We start from the raw sequence: 23792 nt of genomic DNA on the forward strand, positions 1-23792 counted from the left end.
AAAAAAATATCTTCAAGAACGCGAGCGTTGATTCGTGTATTTATTCGGTATTTAATAAACTATCTTAGATATAGGGCAGTCGAGTTTTCTTCCTTTTTCTTTCAACGTTGGACAGCTGCACTCGTGCATACCGAATTTTTTGGCAGTCCTTGAAAAATAGTGCAATGACAAGAAGGAGCCATTTAATAATAGGAATATTAATTCAAGTTTTCATCCTTGACCTCGTCCTCGGCTCCAATGACCCACGAGAACCCTTGTCTAAAGAAAAGGTAATAATAACCACGGAAGTGTACAAAATTCCACCTCTTTACTCGACGCTACGTGCAGATTTTCGGAGAGGAACGTGCAGATATGATGTTGACTATTTCCTTCATGAAAATGTCAACGACACCTCATTGACATACAATAGACCATTTTATAACAACATAATGAAGAATAGGGACACATTACTTCGATCACCTGAAGACATTCATGCTTGTCCCATGTCGATACACATATATCCAGTATTGGACACAACAAATTGGACTTGTTTGATTCCTGTATATTACGTCTGTGATGGTTTCTCTGATTGCTTAACTGACGAGTGTGATTGCGGAGGGGAGACTACCGAGCAGTCAGTAACCCAGACTCCGGTCTTCTACTGTGCTCAACAGCCTGGATGTGTCTCATTTCCACAGGTAACGAAAACATAAGAAAATATTTTTCTTTATGAATGCAACAGTGCGAATGATGACAGATTATTAACTCCCCACTTGTTTATCGCACGTTTCTAATAATAATAAACATATCCCTGTTTGTTTTATGAATATGACTGCATCTCCCACCTCAGATTTGCGATAACATAGAAGACTGTTTAGACGGTAGTGACGAGAGTTTCTGTTCAAACAACGATCAGATAGAACAGAATAGTTTAAAAAGGGACAATCCAGTTGCACAATGCATAAACAATTACAGTCTTTCTGAAAATAACATATGGCTTTACCAGCATGAGCAGCTAATAATGTTCTGTGAAAATAATTGCAGCAGTTATTTTTCAAAATCAGATCAATGGTATAAGTTTTGCAAGCTCCTAGGCTTTAACCATATTTCACTTCCTGCACTATATTTTTGTCATTATAAGCCTAGCCTGGAATCAATTTGTGACAATAAAATAGACTGTACAAATGGTGAAGATGAAGTTGGATGTCCGGGCAGATTCTACTGCTATAACCACCTTGAAAATGTGTCTACAAGCGAAAGGACATTGTGGGTTTCACCGGATAAGAAATGCGATCAAGTTAAAGATTGCCCAAATAATATGGATGAGTGTAATATTGACTGTGACCTAGGCAACATAGCTTCTCCAAAATCCCTCATAAAATCGAATGCTCTCTCGTGTTCAAATCTCATCTTTGGATTAGCTGTTTTGATTCTGAATGTAAGGAACGGTTATAAAGCAATGAAACGCACAGCCACTAATGTTATTGCGAAAACTGATAGACTTCTTTGCATACAAATATTTGCATATGACTTTATGATGGGAATTTATCTTTGCTTCATCGTGCTGGCATCCCTCGTTCTCCGATATACTGGAGGCTATTGTGTACGCTCTGACTGGTGGAGGTCGAGCGTTTACTGCGATATTTTGGGGGTGATCTTCTCTTTTGCAAGTCACGAAGTTCTTTGAGAGTTTTGTAGGAGCATCGTGCAGCATCCATGCACTGATTACAGATTCTTAAAGCCTCATTTTAATTCTGCATCATTTTCACCCTCAACTTGTTCATGAATACTTCCAGTTAACCCCCTAATTGAAATCATCTTCCAGTTCGTAAACTTCATAGTGAACATTTCAAAATCCATAATTCTCTTGATGAACAGACCAACAATCCCTTCTGACAAATTCTTTCCAAACCGAACTGATCATAAACAGTGCTGATTCAAAGCGAATAACAATTCCTGAGATCTTGACTTCAGAATGATGAATAACAATGGCCGAGATCCGATTGCATAAGAGTATTAGGGACGCAATTCATTACCTTTTAAAAATTAAGTATCGAATCTGTCGAGCTTGTTTAGATTGATATATATTTAATATGTGTGTAAGCATAAGTCAGCACAATTGTAAGACAACATGGAGATAATCAGCACAACAACGACCTCCTTATCAAGGTGCTTGATCATCGAAAACTCAACTGACCTTCCTATAATCGCTTAACTATTCAGTCCACTGGTAACTGAAGTTCCGTAAATAACGTATTATTATCGGCCTTGCGTTCTGTCCAATATCATTTAGCTTAACCCATTTTGTGATGCATAACAAGTTTGTAACCAAAAGTTCATATTTTGTAGTATATTGTTAATAGAATTAAAAATAGTTTAATCCTATGACAAACAGAGTATAAAGAAGAATCCATCTGACCATAATTCAAAATGACGAATATCTCAACGGCCAACATATTATATGAATGATAGGTGAGAATATACTCAAATAGGTTAAATATTTAGCATATGGGTAAAGTAATTTAATTTCTAAACATTTACCGCTATAACTCAGTAATCGTGTACATCAACAAAATACACTTGTTTCTTTATCTGTAGCTTGAATCAAGATCGACATTGCATGACTCTGAAAAAATAATAACGAGAAAGATTAAATTCAACAGGGTATTCAAGGATAGAATATTAAGCTAATTTATCAAAAATATATAAGTACGATTGATATCAGCTGTTTTATTAATTGTGTTATTGCAATATTAATGCTAATATTTTATTATTAGTCCGTTTTTTTCGCTCTTTTTTTTGTTGTTTATAATATTCATTATATATATACTAAGTGTTAAATTTTTGCTCATTTTTTTGCTTAAATAAATTACAAAAATCAGAATAGAAAGAAAAAAAATGGCAAGTATTATTTTGGTATGATTAAGTGCTGATATTTGTTTTATTTCCTTTTGTTAGTCAGTTTTTGAATTAATTGTGTTTATTCAATATTCTGTGCTAATTAATGAATTTCAGCTGTAAATTTGTTCTTATTAGTTTGTAGATAAAGTTAAATCCGTTTTTAAGAAAATAAAAATTGAATGTATTTTTGATTATTAAGCTGCTATATTTTTTATGTTCGTTTTGTTAGTCATTGTTTAATTAGTATGTGTATCAATATATGCGCTATATTTATATATATTCAGCTGTTAATTTTGTTTTATTTGCTTTAGATAAAATTGAAAAAAAATAAAGAAGAATACAAATTGGCAATTATTCATTTATATTAAGCTGTGTATATTTGTTTTGTTCATTTTGTTATCAAATTTTTATATTTTTGTTATCAAATTTCATGTTCTTAGAGTAAATGACACTATGTAGATGCTTTAATTTTATTTGCTGGTAAGCTCTTTTATTTGTAAATTAAAAGAATAAACAGAAAAAAAAATTCATACACTATTATTTTGAATATCAGAATAATATGAATAGAAGAAAAAAAATTGGCACGTATTCAGTTTTGCCTTTGTATGATTTAATGCTAATTATATTTATGTTCGTTTTGTTGTAGTTGTTTAATTATGTGTATAATATGCTGCTATTTTATATACTATTCAGCTGTTGAATTTTTGTCTTTTTTTATTTGCTTAAGTAAATTTACAAAAACGAATAATGAAAGAAAAATTTACAAATTATTTTGGATATATAATCTGTATATTATTTTATGTTCGTTTTGTATCACTTTACTAGCAGTTGTTTTTTAATTGTGTGTTTTCAATATTATATGCTAATTAATACTATCGCTTAAATTTTGCTCTTTATAGTATTTCTTGATAAATTTAAAAAATCAGATAAGAAAGGAAAAATTGATTACAACGCATTCAGTAATGGTATGTAATCAAAGCGTTATATTGTTTTATTATTTTATTTCATGTTTATCATGTATTTTATGTCAATATTCATTTGTAATGTTTAACTAAACTTTAAATTTTGCTAAGAAACAATAAAAAAAATTTAAATAAATAATTGGAAAAAGCTGCTGTATTATTTTTTGGTTCGATTAATTAGTCGTTATTTAGTTTTTTGTTTTCATTTGTCAAACTTATTAACTTAATTGGGACTGTGCATTGTGCATATATGTGGCACATTGCGCAACATGGGCCCCAGCTATTCATATGTACATGTCGATGATAATTTGCCGGAATGACGGCTTGCGCGCCGCCTAGTAAATTTTAATCATTGAATGGTTATTATAACTTTTTGCTCTTTCTTTCCCTCATTTGTGCATGTTAAATGAAATTTGAACGCATCAATTCTGAAATTTTGAAACAGTTTGTTAATAGCTTTTTAGTATGATAAAACTTTCTGTAGTATTTTCTTGATGTATAGATTTATGCCCTTTTGGTCAGTTTTTTCAGTTAAAACAATTTTCATTCAATTATTTAGTTATCAATTTTAGGGGCTTCTCTTTAAATTTCAATTCTTCCCAGTATTGTTTCCTGTTTTAATTTTTATAAATTTACTATAACTCCGATATAAAGTGCAAAGGAAATATTTGACTACATTAAGAATTGCAATTGATTGTTTAATTAAAGGCTGTTACATATTTTCGTATTTTCCTTCAGTTCAGTTGTTTTATTTTGCTTTTCTAGCACCTTGAAAATATCATGCGTGCGACATTGTTCCAGTTTCGGGTAATTTCCAAAAAGCAAATATTTTTGAATAGCGTATGCTAATTGTACTGGTATCTAGAATATTTCGCAGCCTTTTTAAATTCAGTCCATTTTTTCCGAATTAAGTTTAATAGCTCAGTTCTCATATTTGTAAAGGAAAGTCAAACGGTCCCACTTTATTCCCTCCTGATTGATTTAAAATTTTGAAAATTAAGCCAGGATAATTATAATTCAAAAGTCAATGTAACTTCAACATAAATTAGGAGCTTATAGTTTCGAAATTGTACCTTAGAATCATTTCCATGTTGCATATTTGTAATGAGAATGGCCTTTATCTCATTCAATCTTCATATAAATATTGAAAATTGGATCAAAACGAGCACTTGAAATATTTAATTGCGTAGCTTAACTTGATCTGTAATAAAATCCGTCAAGCGGGTAACTATACTCGGAATAATAATGACTGAAACTATCAAAGATTACCTAATAGTTAAATAATAATTTAACTCTGTGAATGCATCTTACATTTAAAAAAGTTGACCGGCGCAATCATAGATCACAGCTAAAGAAATCGAATCATATTCCAGTTAATCCACAATTTCTGATGCTTTTTAATTGCATGTAACGGACGAATAATATATTCTACCCTCCTACGCGATCTACAAATATCCAATTTCTAAAAACCTCCATTTCGTACTTTCACTATCCTTTTAAAAGGCCCAAACGAAAAATTTGAGGTTTCTTGGTGCATACCAAATATTTACCATCAGTAAAACTACTTACGTTAAATATAACAAATTTTTGTTCGCCAATTCCAAGTTCTTGTTATTCATAACTTTTTCGACAAAAGTTGCCATTTAATTTAAACCAAACTTGATATAAACATGACCTCAATAAAATAAATGAGTAACGCATTTTTTGTTTAAACTTACAACATTCAAGACGTTTGTGCATCGTCAAAGTTGACCTTGGGTCCTTGTTGGGGCCTTCGATTCTCGAACATTTCGTTTTAGTTTAAGGTCAGTCTTTATACTAGCCTTTTGAAAAGGCTCCAGTCTTGATGGTTTAACAATGCGTGGGCACTTATCCCGTCGAACAATGTTAACGTAATTTATGCTTGTTTCGGAACACGGAAATAAGTTGGATATGGTTAGGAATAAACTATTGTTTTGACATAATTATGATACATGCCGGCAGGTGCAATTTTTTTTAACGTTAGCGACACATGAGACGGCTAAGGGGTGACAATTTTTATACATTAGGTAGCCACTTCAGGAAGTTAAACCTAGGTAATGACTTACAACCATGGAGGCTCCGCCTATTGTCGACCAAAGGCAAAAATACCAGATATCGACTTTTTTTTTTAAAGTACTTTATTTAAAGTAAGTCACAAAATCATTTTAAGTTAACGACCCTAATGTCCTAACTGTCACTCAAACGATGCTTGTATGTTCATAATACTAACTTAACTATCAATTTTATACCTAAACGGTCTGATCATTGCCTAGCGCTGATACAATGATAGTAGTCCTTCACCTGGCCAACTTGCTGAGCACACCGTGAATAACACAGCCCGTGGCTATGGGGACTTTTAGTCCCCATACGGACACTTCATCAAATCGCACCATGACAGGCCTTGAAGTCAAAACGCGTTCTGTTCCAGTCAATCTTGTGTTGCTCAATACAAACTGTGATTCGGCACCTCTCAGAAAAAATTGGTGTAACCTCAACCAGGTATACTGAAAAAATGCGGTATCCTACATGTACCACGTAGAAGTACTTAAACCCCTTAATCTATAACTGACCAATTTTCATCGCCAACAATTAACATTCTTTAAAACTCAATATATTCCTGAGGCTGGCAGCATGCCGCAACAGAAACTGCCACCAATAAAAAGTTATAAATCGTGAAAAGATGTCCATTCACGAATCAGGAAGAATGATCGGACGTTCTCACAATCTACCTCTCTTCTTATCGTATTTTACCCTTGACATAGTTTTACAAATTCAATTTTTGATCGAGCTCAAACTGCCGAGGTAATCGCTATTGCATGAAACCAAATGTTACCTGATCGATATAATGTATATTGCCCACTGGCCCAAACCTAAGAGCAACTGTTGGGGAGGTTGAGACCTATCGGCCAGCGTGATGAAAATAAATTTTTTATCATTAAGAGACCCGGCCCCCCAATGTATTTCAAATTAATAATATTGGTGAATTTGAAAAAAACATCTTCAAGAACGCACGTAAGGCAGATCTTTTCCGAATTTAGTTACCTAAACTTTAGTATTAGTGCATGGACGTTTCTCCTTTTCTGTCACGTTGGACAGCTGAATTTCTGCTGCTCCTTCTTTTGGCAGTGACCTTGCCCCAAACCAGTGAATAACAAAAAGAGCCATTTAATAATGGTTTATTCAGTTCATTCACTCCTTGCTCAATTGCTACTTAGAAAACTAGAGAACCCTTGCTAAGAAAGTAATAATACTACTAAGAATGTCAAATTCTACTTGATTTTGCAGACGTAGTTTCAGGAAACGTGCAGAATGTGTACTATTCCTTATTGGATGACATCTTTTAATGACATTAAGACATTATATTATACAATAATAAGATAGACACTTACTTGATACCTAGTAAGTCACCTGCAATTTTTGATTCACCATACCCACGGACACAACAATAGACTTATCATCTGTATAAGTAAGTCATGTGAGGGTTCCTATTGCTTCTGACAAGTATTGCGGAGGAGTCTACGAGCGTCAGAGCCAAGTTCTGTTTAGGCCAACCCGGAGTTGCGCATTACAGTTACAAAAAAATATTTCTAATAATGAAAACATGCAATGTAAGATATTAACACCCCAACTTGTTGATCCATTGTCTAATAATAAACAACTCCCTAAATTTCGAAACGTGGAGCGCACTCCACCCAGATTTGCGAACAAGAAGACTGTTAAGGAGGATGCAGTTCTGTTCAGACATTATCAATAAACCAAAAGTTAAAGACATCAGTGACAATGCATAATCAATTACTGTTTCTAAATAACATATGCTTTACCAGCTGAGCACTAATAAAGTTCTGTAAATTTCAGCAGTTATTTTTCTCAATCTGGTAAGTTGCAGCTCTTTACCTATTTCACTTCCTGCACTATATTTTTGTCATTATAAGCCTAGGCCTGGAATCAAGTTGTGACAATAAAAATAGACTGTACAAATGGTGAAGATGGAAGTTGGGATGTCCGGGCAGATTCTACTTGCTATAACCACCTTGAAAATGTGTCCTACAAGCGAAAGGACATTGTGGGTTTCAACCGGATAAGAAATGCGATCAATTAAAGATTGCCCAAATAATATGGATGAGTGTAATATTGACTGTGACCTAGCAACATAGCTTCTCCAAAAGCCCTCATAAAATCGGAATGCTCTCTCGTGTTCAAATCTCATCTTTGGATTAGCTGTTTTGATTCTGAATGTAAGGAACGGTTATAAAGCAATGAAACACACAGCCACTAATGTTATTGCGAAAACTGATAGACTTCTTTGCATACAAATATTTGCATATGACTTTATGATGGGAATTTATCTTTGCTTCATCGTGCTGGCATCCCTCGTTCTCCGATATACTGGAGGCTATTGTGTACGCTCTGACTGGTGGAGGTCGAGCGTTTACTGCGATATTTTGGGGGTGATCTTCTCTTTTGCAAGTCACGGATCTCTCTTGATAGTTTCTTTGATGAGTATTGTAAGGAGCATCCAGTGCACTGTATCATTTATCAGGATTCCTTATAAAGCCATAATTTTAAGTTCCTGCATCATTTTCACCGTCAACTTGATTCATGCAATACTTCCAGTTGTAAAGCTTCCCCTAATTGAACACATCTTCAAATCGAAAATCTTCATGGTGAACATTGCCGAAAATCCCTTGTTGAGCTCCTTTGATGAACAGAACATAACAGATCTGCATAACAAATTCTTTCCAAACCGGACTACTGAGTACATTACAACGATGCTGGATGATTTGAAGCAAATAACAAATATGCCTGAGATCTTCGACTTCAGAATGATTGGGTATTACGGGACCACGCCAATTTGCATAAGCAATATATTCAAGGATCAGGAATCTTACCGAGCTTTTAAAATTGGATATTGTACTGCCATATCTGTGCTGTTAGCTGTAGTTTCAGTATCATATATTTTAATAGTGGTGAAGCATAACAAGTCAGCAGCAATTGCAAACGACAACCAGGGAGATCATCAGCAAAACAACGACCTCCTTATCAAGGTCTGCTTGATGATCGGATCTCAACTGGTAAGCTGGGTGTCCCTAATAATAACCGCTAACTATTTCATCGGCACTGACGGAAGTTCTGTACCAGAATATATATTTGAAGTTTTCGCCCTGTTTGTGATGCCCATCAACAGTTTGCTTAACCCAATATTTTACAGTGATATGTATAAAATTGTCAAGCAGAAAGGTTCATATATTATTAGTGCTATTGTTAATAGAATTAACAAAAGAGTTAATCCATCTGACCAAACAGCAGAGTATGAAATGAACAATATCAATCGGCCATGAATTTAACAGACTGAGGAAAGCTGACGAATATCTCATAACATTAACATATTATATGAATAATATGGGTCAGAAGTATTGACACAAATATAGGTAAAAGCATTTACCGCTATGACCGTAAAATGTAAAATAAACAAAATGTCGCTTGTTTTTCTATCAACATTTACCTTGAATAACATCAGTAATCGTGTGCTATTCATGCTGCTGATATTATACACTGTGGAGCCTTTTATATGCTCAAGAGGGTTTATGCCAAGGATAAGCACATTGCAGTAAATTTAACAAAAAAAAATAGAATAAAGAAAAAGAGAAAACAAATTTGACAACGTAGTCAGTTTTGGGATATGATTAAGCTGCTGTATATTAGTTTTTATGTTCCGTTTTGTTAGTCAGCTGTTTTATTAATTGTGTGTTATTCAATATTCATGTTGCTAATATTTATATACCTATTCAGCTGTTAAATTTTTGCTCATTTTATTTGCTTCAGAATATAATTTAACAAAAAATCAGAATAAAGAAAAAGAAAAAAAAATTGGCAACGTATTCAGTTTTGGGATATGATTAAGCTGCTGTATATTTGTTTTATGTTCCGTTTTGTTAGTCAGTTGTTTAATTAATTGTGTGTTATTCAATATTCATGCTGCTAATATTTATATACTTATTCAGCTGTTGAATTTTTGTTCTTTTTATTTGCTTAAGAGTAAAAGTTCACAAAAAAACAGAATAAAGAAAAAAAAAAAAATTGGCAACGTATTCAGTTTTGGGATATGATTAAGCTGCTGTATATTTGTTTTATGTTCCGTTTTGTTAGTCAGTTGTTTAATTAGTATGTGTTATTCAATATTCATGCTGCTTATATTTATATACTATTCAGCTGTTAAATTTTTGCTCATTTTATTTGCTTCTAAATAAAATTGAACAAAAAAATCAGAATAAAGAAAGAAAAAAAAAATTGGCAAATTATTCAGTTTTGGGATATGATAAAGCTGCTGTATATTTGTTTTGTGTTCCTTTTTGTTAGTCAAATGTTTTATTAATTGTGTGTTATTCAATATTCATGTTGCTAATACGTATACACTATTCAGCTGTTAAATTTTTGCTCATTTTATTTGCTTCAGAATAAAATTTAACAAAAAATCAGAATAAAGAAAGAGAAAAAAAATTGGCAACGTATTCAGTTTTGCCTTTGGGATATGATAAAACTGCTGTATATTAGTTTTATGTTCCGTTTTGTTAGTCAGTTGTTTAATTAATTGTGTGTTATTCAATATTCATGCTGCTAATATTTATATACTATTCAGCTGTTGAATTTTTGTTCTTTTTTATTTGCTTAAGAGTAAAATTTAACAAAAAACAGAATAAAGAAAAAGAGAAAAAAATTTACAACATATTCAGTTTTGGGATATGATAAAACTGCTGTATATTAGTTTTTATGTTCCGTTTTGTTAATCACTATTACTAGTCAGTTGTTTTATTAATTGTGTGTTATTCAATATTCATGATGCTAATGTTTATATACTATTCAGCTGTTAAATTTTGCTCTTTAGAATAAGATATTTGCTTAAGAATAAAATTTAACAAAAATCAGAATAAAGAAAAGGAGAAAATTGACATTGACAACGCATTCAGTAATGGGATATGATAAATCATAAAGCTGCTGTATATTAGTTTTTATGTTCTGTTTTTTATTCAGTTGTTTATCAATTGTATTTTATTCAATATTCATGTTGCTAATGTTTATTTACTATTCAACTGTTAAATTTTTGCTTAAGAATACAATTTAATAAAAAATCAGAATAAATAAAATGAGAAAAAAATTGTTGTTGACAACGTATTCAGTTTTGGGATGAGATAAAGCTGCTGTATATTAGTTTTTATATTCCGTTTTGTTAGTCATTTTTTAAATTAATTGCATGAATATACGTTGTTCAATATTTATGTTGCTAATATTTATTAACCTGGGGACCCCAGGCTATTATATTTATGTTCATAATCCGAATGGAAATTTGGCGGAATGACAGGCTGAGCGCCGCTGCCCAGTAAATATTTAAATACTATTCAACTGGTTATGTTAACTTTTTGCTCTTTTTATTTTGTATTTGCTGGAGAGTTATATAAAATTGAACAAAAAATCAGAAAATATTTTTACAACGTACTCAGTTCTTGAATAAGATTATGATTATGATAAAACTGCTGTATAATTATATTATTATAAGTTTTTATGTTCCGTTTTGTTAGTCAGTTGTTTTATCAATTATGTGTTATTCAATATTTATGTTGCCAATATTTGATATCTATATACTATTCAGCTGTTAAGTTTTTGCTCTTTTTATTTGTTTAAGAGTAAAATTTTACAAATAATCAGAATAAAGAAAAAGAGAAAACAAATTTGACAACGTATTCAGTTTTGGGATATTATGTTAAAATTAAAGCTGTTGTATATTAGTTTTTATGTTCCGTTTTGTTAGTTAGTTGTTTTATTATTTTTGTGTGATTCAATTTGACCAAAACCCATAATCATGGGTAGAGTGGACCGTTGGCGTTTCCAGTGTCTCTCTTTTCCACAAAAAAGGAAATGATATTAATTTGAATAATCGTCCGCAAATGCAAATTGATACTGATAATCATGAAATCTGTCGCTCGCTTTTCCCATTCTGCATTCCACATTCATTCACGGCTTACAAATTGTAATACAGCTTATTGAATTTGGAAAAGAGAGACACTGGCAACGGTCCACTTTATATCTACCCATGATTATGGGTTTTTGGCAAATCTCTTTTTTATTATAAATATAATGTCAGGATAATTATAATTCACAAAGTCGAAATGTAAACTCATCACTTCATTAATATTAATATTAATAAGGAGGTAAAAGATTTCGAAATTTTACCTTTAGAAACATTTCCTTGTGTAGGCATATCTGTTGATAACTGACTGAATATGGCACTTTTTACTCATTCAATGCTTTTCATGATTGCACGGCTTTGGAATAGATAATGAGCACTTTGGAAGTGACTTTATGAGCGTTCTGCGTTATTCAGCGTTGCAGTTGTAATAATCCGATCCTAAAAGCGGGTCTCATCACTGATACTGTCGAATTAAAAATGACTGAAAAATTATCATGTGACAATTACCTCAGCATGAGTGATGAGGAAGTAACCAAGATGTTTTTAACTCTCGGGTGTTTGTCAAGCTCCATAAAAAAGTGTTTGAATAAACGTAGGCAATAGCCATTACATAACTACAAGAAATTCGAATCAATGATGTACAGTTTTAATTTCAATTATATTTCTGATGTTTTTAATAATTTATAATCAAAGCACAAAGCTTATATTAGTTTCTTTCTCGATGTCGACTACAAATTGATGTCCAGAAATGTATTAAAAGCATGCCTTATCTGTTAACAACTCCAGCATAATATATTAGCCCCAAACCGAGTAACTTTAGACGTTTGGGGAAAACATACCAAATATCTTACAATCAGTATTCAGTATCACTAAGGGGAAAAATACAGGTTTTTGTTCGCCAGAATGTCCAAGCTTCGTTTCTGTGGTTTCAGAAACATTTTTACGACAAAAAATAGCAATATTATAACTACTTTTTTGTAACTTTGAGGTCCAATAAATATAAATAAAAATGAATAAACGCATTTTTGATGTCATTAAAAACTACACAAGAATTCAAGAGAACGATTTTATGTCAAGCAGTCAAGCATCAAAAACAACCCTATGTTCCCTGACTGACGTTTGATCAAAATGAGCCTGAAAAGGACAATTTCAGCTTTTTTGACTTTAAAAGGTCTAGGTTATTTAATACACCAGCCTTTTGAAATAGGGTAATGAAATCTTACACCCATGTAGAACAGTACAGAAACAGAGTTTTTGAAAAATAGTAGCTTGCTATCTCAATGATTAGCTAAATTATAGATGTGGATACTGGCAGGGAGGTGATAATTGTTTGTTTACATTAATAGTGAGCACATGTTCAGGAGGCTGAGGCGGTGATAATTTTTTGTTTAAATTTTAGGGCGAGCACATGTTCAGGAGGCTGATGAGGTGATAATTTCTTGTTTACATTTTAGGGCGAGCACATGTTCAGGAAGCTTAAGAGACGCTTGTAACGCCTTCTTGTTACCCCCTTGTGAGGGCCCCGAATTATTTTCTGAACGAAAGCTCAAAAATAACCGAGAAATCGACCTTTTTATTAACTCATTTTGATGACCGTTTCTAACCTAAAATTGCACGAAAAATCGATTTAGCTAGGTTTCAGAACCTATGAACACTTCCTTATCCCTCAAAATCGATGTTTTATAGTTTAGAATGCGAGCAACTTAAGCAACATATATTTTAATCCTTCGGTTCTGCATCTCTTGACCTAGGGCTGAAACCGAAAGATCGAGGCAATCCTCACCTTGACTGATCGAACTTGAGCGAAGAGCAGAGTACGACAAAACACAGGTAAGCAACTCATTTTGGTGACTGTTCCTCACCTGTACAACGTTTCACGATAAATCGATTTGAGTTGGTTTTACAGCTCAATAACGCTTCCTTGTTCCTCAAAATTCTTGTGTTGCTCAAACAAAAAAACATGTTGATTCTGCAACCAAAGAACAAGGTGATTGTCTTGTTAACAACTCGAACAGGTTCTATCACAATTTTCAAAGCAGAGCACGATACTACGATAGCAAAGTCAAAAGAAACACAATAAAGGTAAGGACCAACACCATGATAGAACAATCGTACTTTCAACTCAATTATATTTATTCTGAACGTACGGGCAGCCATGCGCTCCGTGATCCCGACCAATTGTAATAAAAGTGTCCTGTCGCGTGACGATGATCCGTCCAATCACGAACAGGAAGAGTGATCAGACGGATATTATATCGTATGTTTACTTTCCTTATCTGTATTTTACCCTCTGTTGACATTGTTATCTCTACTACAGCTTGGCAATTTCAAGGTGCTCCTATCTGCACCGAGGTACACACGCCATGATTACGTCATGCAGAACTAGAAATTGTGTGATCCGTGATCGTTATAATGTAACTGTGCCCACTGCCCATAAACAATGCAAACTGTTGGGGTAGGGGGGTGTAGGAGCCTTATCGTCCAGTCATGAACAGAATATTAACATAATTTTTTAGTTATTTAAGTAGACCTGGTCATTTTTTTAAAATCACTTTCCAACTCCCTTAAAAAACAGGGTTCAAATTGACAAGTTGGGCACACCCGAATGCGATGTCGCTCAGATAAGGCAACATCTTCGCCACAAATTTGTTTCCCAAAATCTTGTACCGCTTCAGATAGCCAATGGAGCGTTCCACGTGGATGCGGGGCCGGGAGATGCTGAATTTTCTGCAGGCTGCTACTTCTTTCGGCATGAACTGAGTCTTGCCCCACATCCCCGCTGGGATTCTTAAATTAACTAACCGGAAGATGTTTTGAGCATTCTGGTTTAGTCAGTCATGTCGCTCTTTTCAATTATATTTACTTAGAAAATTAGTGGAATTTGATAAATCTTAAATGAGGGATCTTTTACGTATAACATATGATGTCAGAATTCTAGGTTGGATTTTTGCAGACGTAATATGTGTCATGTGAACGGTCCCTTATTGTGATGACATTGTCTTTTAATGTTAGTGTTAAGAAGTTATATTATAGATGTTATAAATGATGAATTGGTTATATTGTATTCCTAGTATAGATCCCAGAGTAATTTTTTATTTGCCCCAGGAAACCCTACCGGCTCATGACTACTAAACTAAATGCAGCGTGTGAAAGGTAAACTCGATGTGACGCGCGACGCCATACGTGCTGTTGAAAATCTATCACCTCTAGCAAGCCCAGCAGGCGGTAAGGTTTTCTGGGTTAGGCCCACCGCTTACGAGTTCGCGGCTGAATCGTGGCTTTCGCCCCGATATACTGTCACTAAAAGTAAATTAAATTAAATGACAATGAGGGTCAGTGGTCACAATCGCCGTGGTACAAGTTGACCATTGTTAATGATCTGGCCCGGCGCGCGCTAACATTTCGAGAAGAAAGCGGCGCGCGCTACTTCGAAGAAATTTAGACGAGCGACATCCGTCACGTCAAGCTGTACAAGGCATGCAGCTACTGCACATGCAGCCACATTTACCACAAAAGGCCGGTTAGCACGATAAACGTATACAACGTGTATGGACGTATAGTATGGTTATGTAGCAACGCCCGCCTTAACGTGTGATACTCGTAAAATATTTGTTCCAATTCCAATTCTCCGTCGACGCGACGAGTCCAACTTGCGCGTCCTGGTAAGTTGTAAACCTACAACGCCTGCCGCGAAATTAAAGCGGCAATAGCAAAGGAAACAACCACATGGTTTTATGGATTGCTGGCACATCGGAAAATTTGCACAAAGTTAGATTTATTAATCATGAGCCACACAAGACAGTTTTAAAATATGAAATATAGCAATTATAGTTGTTCCTTGGGTTCACATAGCCATGTGTCTACGCGTACTGCGTGACGTGCTTGTTTCGGTCGTGCGCTACTGCAAGCGAGAGGGCTCTGGTTAGAGCAATTCCTTGGGCAAATTTAAGCATTTTTTGTGCGTATTTTATTTTTGTTACTTCTATCCCTTTACAAAATTTCATAAATAAAACTACTTTTAATTATTCAATATTGAGTATCATATAAATGTAGTTAGTATGAACAATTTAATTATGGCAAACATTTTTAGAATGCGACTGAAAATTTAGGCGCGCCGCGCATATTTTCGCAGATTCACACTGTAGTATGTAGTATGAAAATCGAGCGCTGACTCGAACACTGCACTATCATATTTTCACAAAATATCTAGCGACGAGTTGTTATTTGTTATTACTTTATTTCATGTGGGGATTGGTACTTACCGCAAGCAATGCGATATATTATATTAAAGCGTCCGGAAGGACCTTCTATAGGTGTACACTGTTACACACCACGTCACGTTTTCCAGATCAACCATTGATATATTGGTACTTCTAATGTGCCCAATAACGGCCCAGCATCTTGAACTGCATGACATCTCCTTCAACCTCATCCCCCAGAAGACGAGCTTTGAGGTCTCCTAGATTTGTTTATGTAAATTTTGATATTTTACTGTACTATTTTATGTTGTATATAATTTTACGGACGAAATGATCCCAGGGGGGACTCCCAACCCACCGCTTCGGCGGGTAGTTGACGCACCTTTCACAAGCAAGAGCCACTTTGGTCTACTTGCTGTGAGGTGTCTCAGCTACATGGGTTGGGGGTCCCCCCTTTTTTAAAAATAATATTAGTTGAAATGGACCACTTCCACTACCTTTAAAAAATCATAAACCAAATCAAACAATGTGCCCAATAATAATATGATGCTTGTGATTGGTGTGCACCGTACTTTTAGTTGGTGGTGTCCCGTTTATTCGTATTTTCCCCATGGGATTCCTGACCTGTCATTAGTTTTATATGGTATTGAGGTAGTTGTTGTTGGGGGGGGGGGGGGGGTTCAGTGGCGTAACTTAGGCCCCCGCAGACCCCGCTATGCGGGGGGGAGGGGGGGGGGGGGCGCCGGATAAGGGGGGCGCAATTTTCCTGAATTTTAGGCCCTTTCACTGAAAAAACGCCTTTTTTGTGTATTTCCCTGTCCAATTTAGCGCTCGGTCGACGCGAAAAAAATATTTGGGGTACCCTTTTTTTGCTTCAGGGGGCGCTTAAAGCTGTAGGGGGGCGAGAAAAAAAGTACCCAACCTTTTTTTTTTTAATTTTTTTTAATTTTTAGGGACACAAAAATTTTTAGGGGGGCGCTTTTCGTCACTGAGCGGGGGGGGGGGGGGCGCCAACAGGCAAAGTTACGCCACTGGGGGGGGGGGGTGTTATTGTTTATTGTATGGTTTGTTGTTGGGTTCCTTTTTCTTGTGGTTGCTAGCGGAAGGGTGGTGGCACTCAATCTAACGTATGTAACTCAAGTAGCATGTTTTCGTCAGCCCCTTCTCATAATTGAACCGACATTCTATTCGTTTAACTTTGGCTCTTTGATTTTATAACTTATGTTTGGACGCGATAATGTCAACCTTGAATGAGAACGTTCAGTCGAGCTTAGAGCCACTATTGCTTCCTATCAGTCTCTGACCCCGTACACCGGTAATGAAGTTCTTTATTATGCGGGATCCTCAGAAAAAATAATATTAATATTAACCAAAAAAACATCAGATAAACAAATTAATATCCTACAACAATATTAATAATAAAACCATTGCTGATCGTATTAGGCTCGTTATGATCGACGCCGTGGCGGACCGACATTACCGGTACAAGCCTTTTGCCTGGAGTTAGTTTTATGGTACAATGTAATCGAAGTATAAAACGATCACCCCGTTTACCTTACAGCTCAACACTAGTTAACCACTGAGATAACTGTGAGGAGGGGGTGGGCTCATTAAAATGTTTAGTGCGGGGTTCTTACTTATGTATGGTTCAGCTTCTTGTAGTTTCTACTAGTTCATTTTCATGTGTACAGAAGTTTTATTTTTTCAATGTTAGTACGATTTTATCAAGCTCCTGAGTTTCTAAAATGTTTGCCTAGGGCCCATTTTCTTGTAACCTTTACCCTGAGACTGAGCGATTATGTTTTTTGACTGATTGATAATACATCACAGAGCTGAATTCAGGTGTCAGTGACTATTAGGACAGAAATCTGCTTTTTAGATAGTCCTGAACATGTACACAACGTGGTTATTAATGAAAGTTTTCATTGTTTGTAGTGGGGCACCATGAGAATTAAATACATAAATTATATAATATTATACTATTCAACAAAATTTCCTGCAAAAAAAAAATAATTGTCTACTGTCTAGGATGTTATCAGGATCCTTTCGTAGAGCAGGATCTACTGCCTTCAATGTTGGTAAAACTGTAATTTCACGGAGAATGGCAAATGAGGGACGAAAATCTGCTGCTATCTCCGTTTGTTTGGCCCACAAAATGTCAACAACAGCTGTGTCCCATGGTCTAATGACACATACTGATCTGGGTATGTTTTGTCACAGCATTTGCTGTGACTGTTGTGATAAATATTCAGTAATTTGTATCTAAATCGTTTTCTTTTTTACTGTCTCCATTTTAATAACATTCAATTCCCTCTGGAAGGTGAATTATAATTTGCTTTTGTTTTCCAATTATAATTATTTAAATTAATAAAGTTACTTTCAGCTACAGAAGTTGGCACAGGGCTCGGCTTGTTAGCTTCGCTTGAAGTTTTGGAGGGCGCTTCATCCATATCAGAATTAGTGGAGGCAGCTTTAAAAGAATGTATGTTAAATTCTGGCACAAGCTATAATGTCCGTATTCCTTCTTAAATCATGATGTAAGTTGCACTGTCGTTTGTGCGTCAGCTCCTCATTTTTTGGGGAACCTTAAAATGAAGTAGCAAGCAGCGACGTTGGTCTTCGATATTAATTCACGTCATCTTACCTTCCAAAAAAACATCCCCCTGTAGGAATTACGTTTTGGAGCATATAATTGAAATTTTAAATTCCCCTTAGTTTGGCTTTTGTCGCCTCCTGCTGCAATACTGCGCTCACTACAAACTTTTGGAAGGTAAGATTGCACCATCTGCATCTACATTTCTCATTATTAACAAATTTTAAGTGTCCATGATCTTCATTCCGACAAAGCAAATTCCCCAAAAAGTTTGTATTTCTGGAATGTTTTTAACAATAGATGTAGAATTTTTAACAACAGACATCTTAACTAAAAGTTAAAAAGCTTTTTGACCAGTCTTAAATTAAGTTGACTTAAAAAGCCTCTCCTTGGCCTTCCACTCCCACTCTAAATATGAATGCAACTTTTTTGTTTGATTTTCGTAAAACACAATATCTTAATTTCAGGTTTTGTGGTGGGCTCAGTAGTCGGGAGAATTGTTCTTACCAAAAACCAAGTGGTACCATATTAGGAGCATCACCTGCTTTAAGATGACTAATTTATTTTAAGTCGCTTAGAAACTAGAATCATTTCCGCTTTTTGTGATATGTTATAAGATACTGTTAGATACTATTCTGGACAGACAAATATAGATTTTAAGAAGCCACCCCGTGACCATTATTTATTATCTAAGGCTGACTTTCTAAGTATTAATTTTACCACAATAAAAATTGCAAGATGCTTATTTTTAATTTTGGGAGGTAGTTTGTTTTAAAATACCGTTGATCATTCAAAGGTTTTCCAAAGGTTGAATTTTGTGATGGTTTTAGGTATATCTAAATTATTTAAAGCTTTAAATCATTACACTTTTATGAACACAATTTAACCCCCGTTTGGGAGAAGGGCAAATAATGTCTTCTGGATGACACCCAATTATAGGCCAATTATATTAGTTTAGCAATACATTGTACAATGTGATATCCTTTCTAATTTATTATTTTTGTAACACTATTTTCACGATTACTGAAAGTGTTTCACTGATCAAATAGATCAAGGAATATAATCAAAAAAATGTTTGATTTCCACGATAAATGTTGGGGGGGGGGGGGGGGGAGCGTCAAATAAATAAATTAATATACATAAATACCTATACCTAATACCTATTTTGAAATCGGAGGGAATAATAGGTATTTATGAATTATGAGGTTTATGCCCCCCCCCCCCCCCCCCCCCCCCCCCCCTTCGTACTGATTATGGAGAATGTAAATCTATCGGTTCCTCTTAAACATTTAACATTCAAATTACATTAAAATACGGAATTATTTCAAAGAATATTGAATATTGTTTCGGATAATATTGCATAATTACATTGAATCACAGACTTTACTCTTTAGGTACCCATGAAAACAAACTAAACACCACGAGTCGGTGATATTTAGAAGCTCAATGATATCACTTTTCATCACATACGTGTTTCTTCGTTTACTTTTAGCTCGCTCTTTTCAGACTTCTAGTATTTCCTCTCCTAGTTTCTTAAAGTTACAGGATAATGTTGGGCATTTTGTTTCAATGTTCAAATTCTGTTAAAATAAAGGAATTCATCCTAAAACACTTCTTAATCATCACTGAGGTATGAGTACGATTGTTTATTCTTGTTTCGTTTTATGCGGTTTTGATATTTTTGTGGGCGATAGATATTAAATAATCTCTCCCCAGTAATAATCCCCTATTGTAATCGTTAACATCCCTTCATTTGATCAGGTTATAGCTGTAGTATTAGCGTTTGCTTGGCCGCTTCCCGGATCCAAACTGTCCAACTCAACTGTCTCTCTTTGCATTGTGGCTGTCATATTTTTCTTTACTGGTAAATTATTCTTAAAGCTAGTAAACAGTACACCTTTGTATAATTATTCAGTTGAAGTGCTTAACGGCTTATCTTGAATCAACAATCGTGTACATGACGATATCTGCATTACAGCTTTATAGAATGAAATTGAAAACATTTTCACATATTTCAGGACTAAAGCTGAAGACAGATGAACTAAAATCAGTCTACAGGGCAGTTGATGTTGTCATCATTTGTTGTGTTACTTCACTGGTTATTACAACACTCATTCCAGGATACATCGTTCATCAGGTATGTGTTTACATTTAGGAATTTATTGCCCCAAAATATCTCATAGTAAACCGATTCGAATTAATGTTGAAACTGAAATTTAATTTCATTTAGTTGTATTATAATCCTTAAAATACACGTTGCTCCAGTTGCCATTTGATAAGAAAGATGGTTCAAGCAACGGAACCTTTACATTTGGTCCAGATGAACTGAAACTTGGGATAATTCTCTTTAACTGTGCTCCCGCCACTATCGCTACTGGTATGTATGTTGGACTAATAATTCCTAACCGAATGATTATGATTGACCATATTTTCTTCATATCAAACATCATCAGTTTAATACCAGCTGTTCTTTTTCCGAATGCCAAAATCGGTCGACGAACACAATCACATTTTTCATTCGAATCTAACACGAACATAAGTTTCTAAAATCTACATCTACTTGTGCTGACCTTGTACCTTACTTTTAGGTATAATCATGGTAACGGGAGCTGAAGGTGACGTGGCTGTAGCAGTGGCTGTCTCCACTATCACAAACCTTGCTGGCTGTTTCCTTACTCCTCTTCTCTTCTCACTCTTCGTAGACGCAGGTTGGAATACAACCTAGTATTTTCAACAGTAGTAATATAGACTAATAGAACATTAGGGCGGAAGTGAGTGTTACTCAAAACGTAGCGGAGAGTTTGTTAATATGTATTATGAAATAGTCGAGTATATTAGACAATAGTATAGACAAGATGTTTAGCTTTAAAATGAGGTGTTAACTTTCAGAGGCCATGAAAGCAGACAGTACGAAACTGGTGATGAAACTGGGATTGTCACTGATACTACCACTTTTTGTAGGTTAACAATTTCTCTTTTGTTAAAAAAACTTTAGAAAAGATTCCTTATGTGATTTATCCATGGAAACTGTTTGTAAAGCTCGTAGTGAATAACGAAAATAATTATTTTCTCAGTACTTCATTATAATGTCTAAAAATAAGACTTGACATCTCAGGTAAAGTAGTGTCCGTGGTGTTCGCTCGTGTGAGAGAGGTCGTTAAAGTCCACAAAAGGAAAATAGGTTTAGTTCAAAGTATGGGAATCGTCATCATATTGTGGATTAAACTTAGCACCAGCATCAAGAAAGGAACTTTTGAATTGATAGCGTGAGTTTTTAGTTTGATAAAAATGTACTTTTGCCGACAGATCAGGGAAGTTATTGTTTGTTTTCTATCTGTATGTCTGTATTTAGTAGGCAATAATTTTCTACTTATCATTATTAGTACTGTTATCAGTATTAGATAAAACGATTTATTATATTATATTATTTATTTATGAGATTCGCTTTTTACAGGTTGACTGACATCCTTATACTCATTGGAATAATCATAGCATGTCATCTTCTTCTCTTGCTCCTCAATTTCCTTGTCTCGGTTTCCTTCTGTTTTAAGAGGTTAGAAATTTAAAAAATTCAGTTAATTTATTGATTACCGAGGACGAGATGAGAGTCTTGCTATGAAACAAAGTACATTTAAACACGCATACCTGATGTATTTTGTTTCGTAGCAAATGGAGATTCCCTGACTCCCATTTTGTCCTCAGTAATAAACCATGATCGTCCGACTCAAGACTCAAGAGAGAAAAGAATTAAAAGATCTCAGTGAATAATTTAAAGTATTTGAATCATGTCAATGTACCCTATTCCTACAATGTCGCTAATAACCCACATGTTACTCTCAGGATACACCTGTCAGTAATGCTATTACTCTGCTCACAAAAGACTTTAGTGCTCACAGCTGCTATAGCGTCAGCGCTTCCTGACAAAATAGGTCAGTCAAGTCGTGTTTGTGAAATTTTATTAGTTGCAATTGCTAATTTTCTGATATGAAGGTTATGAAGATCGTGGAAGGTTTTATTTCAAGCCTGGGTGAGTGTCCCTAGACGGGAAACAGCTTTGTCATAAACGATTGAATTGTCATGTGAATAGTTTATTAATATTCTATTAATTATTTATTAATTTATTAAATTAATAGTTTATTAATTATCAGGAGACCCAGCCCTGATACTGCTGCCCTGTTTTATTGCTCATCCTCTACAAATGTTGATAGACTCCTTCCTAATTCAACCTCTTAAAAAATCTCTCCATTTCCCTCTCTGTGTACCTGGCTTTTGTGCGAAATGTCGCAGTTCTGAAAGAGATGAAACGGACAAGACAGAGAACAATCAAACTAACTACTCTAGTAGCAGGGTGTAGTTGAGTGTGCACTTCGATGTGTACTATTTCTGACAACACAGGGTTGTTTGTTAGGTCGTTCTAAACCAAAATCGTTTAGGTGGACAATTTGTTTCGCTAGAGACAACCCTACAGGGCAAATTTTCTAAATTACCCTCAGTCGCGTATACGGGATTTTCGTATTTCGGCTCCTGAAGGTCATAGAGACTTAACTTTTAGCTTAAAATCACCGCAATGGCCACATTTATATACAACTTACTAATCAATATATGGTCTAAAATTGTTTGTTTCCGAGATATCTGCAAAAAACTAATTTTAAGTTCAGGCGTAGGCACAAATTTCATCAAATTTGTATCTCCGCTTCTGAAAGTCTTAGAGACTCAAATTTTGGCTTAAAATGACCGCAATGCACATGTTTATAGTGACACTATAAAGGTCATAAAGGCCCAAAATGCTTACTTTTGGAAAAAATCCGAGAAAAACTGATTTTCACTGAGGAAGTGAAAAAAATCTACTCTAGAAGCTAATTGAAATCGAGTATGCAGTTTGGTGTCTACAACTTTTCTAGAAACCAGGTCCTTTGTAAGGTCATTCTGGATCAGAATTGATAAGGTACGCAATTTCTATCAGTAGTTCCAACCCTAGGGGGGAAATTTCTAAATTACCCTCAGGCGCAAATATATGACTTTTGTATCTCGGCTTCTGAACGTTGTAGGGGCCTCTCTTTTAGGGGCCTCTATTTTAGCTCAAACTAACTGCAAAGGCCACATTTACATACAAGCTATAAAGCAAAATAGGGTTTATAGTGCTTAGTTTTGGAGATATTCATTAAAAACTGTTT

At 34.8% G+C, this 23792-nt stretch overlaps 1 protein-coding gene across 1 annotated transcript; it reads left to right on the top strand.

The window, feature by feature from the left end:
• The first annotated feature begins 19937 nt into the window (after positions 1-19937).
• On the top strand, positions 19938-22972 carry LOC134817460 (uncharacterized). Its single transcript, XM_063826600.1, has 10 exons — positions 19938-20248; positions 20380-20482; positions 20637-20755; positions 20884-20995; positions 21207-21326; positions 21508-21579; positions 21734-21884; positions 22073-22171; positions 22459-22547; positions 22767-22972. Exons 1-10 carry the CDS (start codon positions 20168-20170, stop codon positions 22970-22972), a joined length of 1152 nt encoding a protein of 383 aa, XP_063682670.1. The 5' UTR covers positions 19938-20167.
• Positions 22973-23792: the final 820 nt, after the last annotated feature.

This window comes from Bolinopsis microptera, chromosome 6 (genome assembly GCF_026151205.1).
Source record: "Bolinopsis microptera isolate Bmic1 chromosome 6, MBARI_Bmic_1.0, whole genome shotgun sequence".
Lineage (NCBI taxonomy): Eukaryota > Metazoa > Ctenophora > Tentaculata > Lobata > Bolinopsidae > Bolinopsis > Bolinopsis microptera.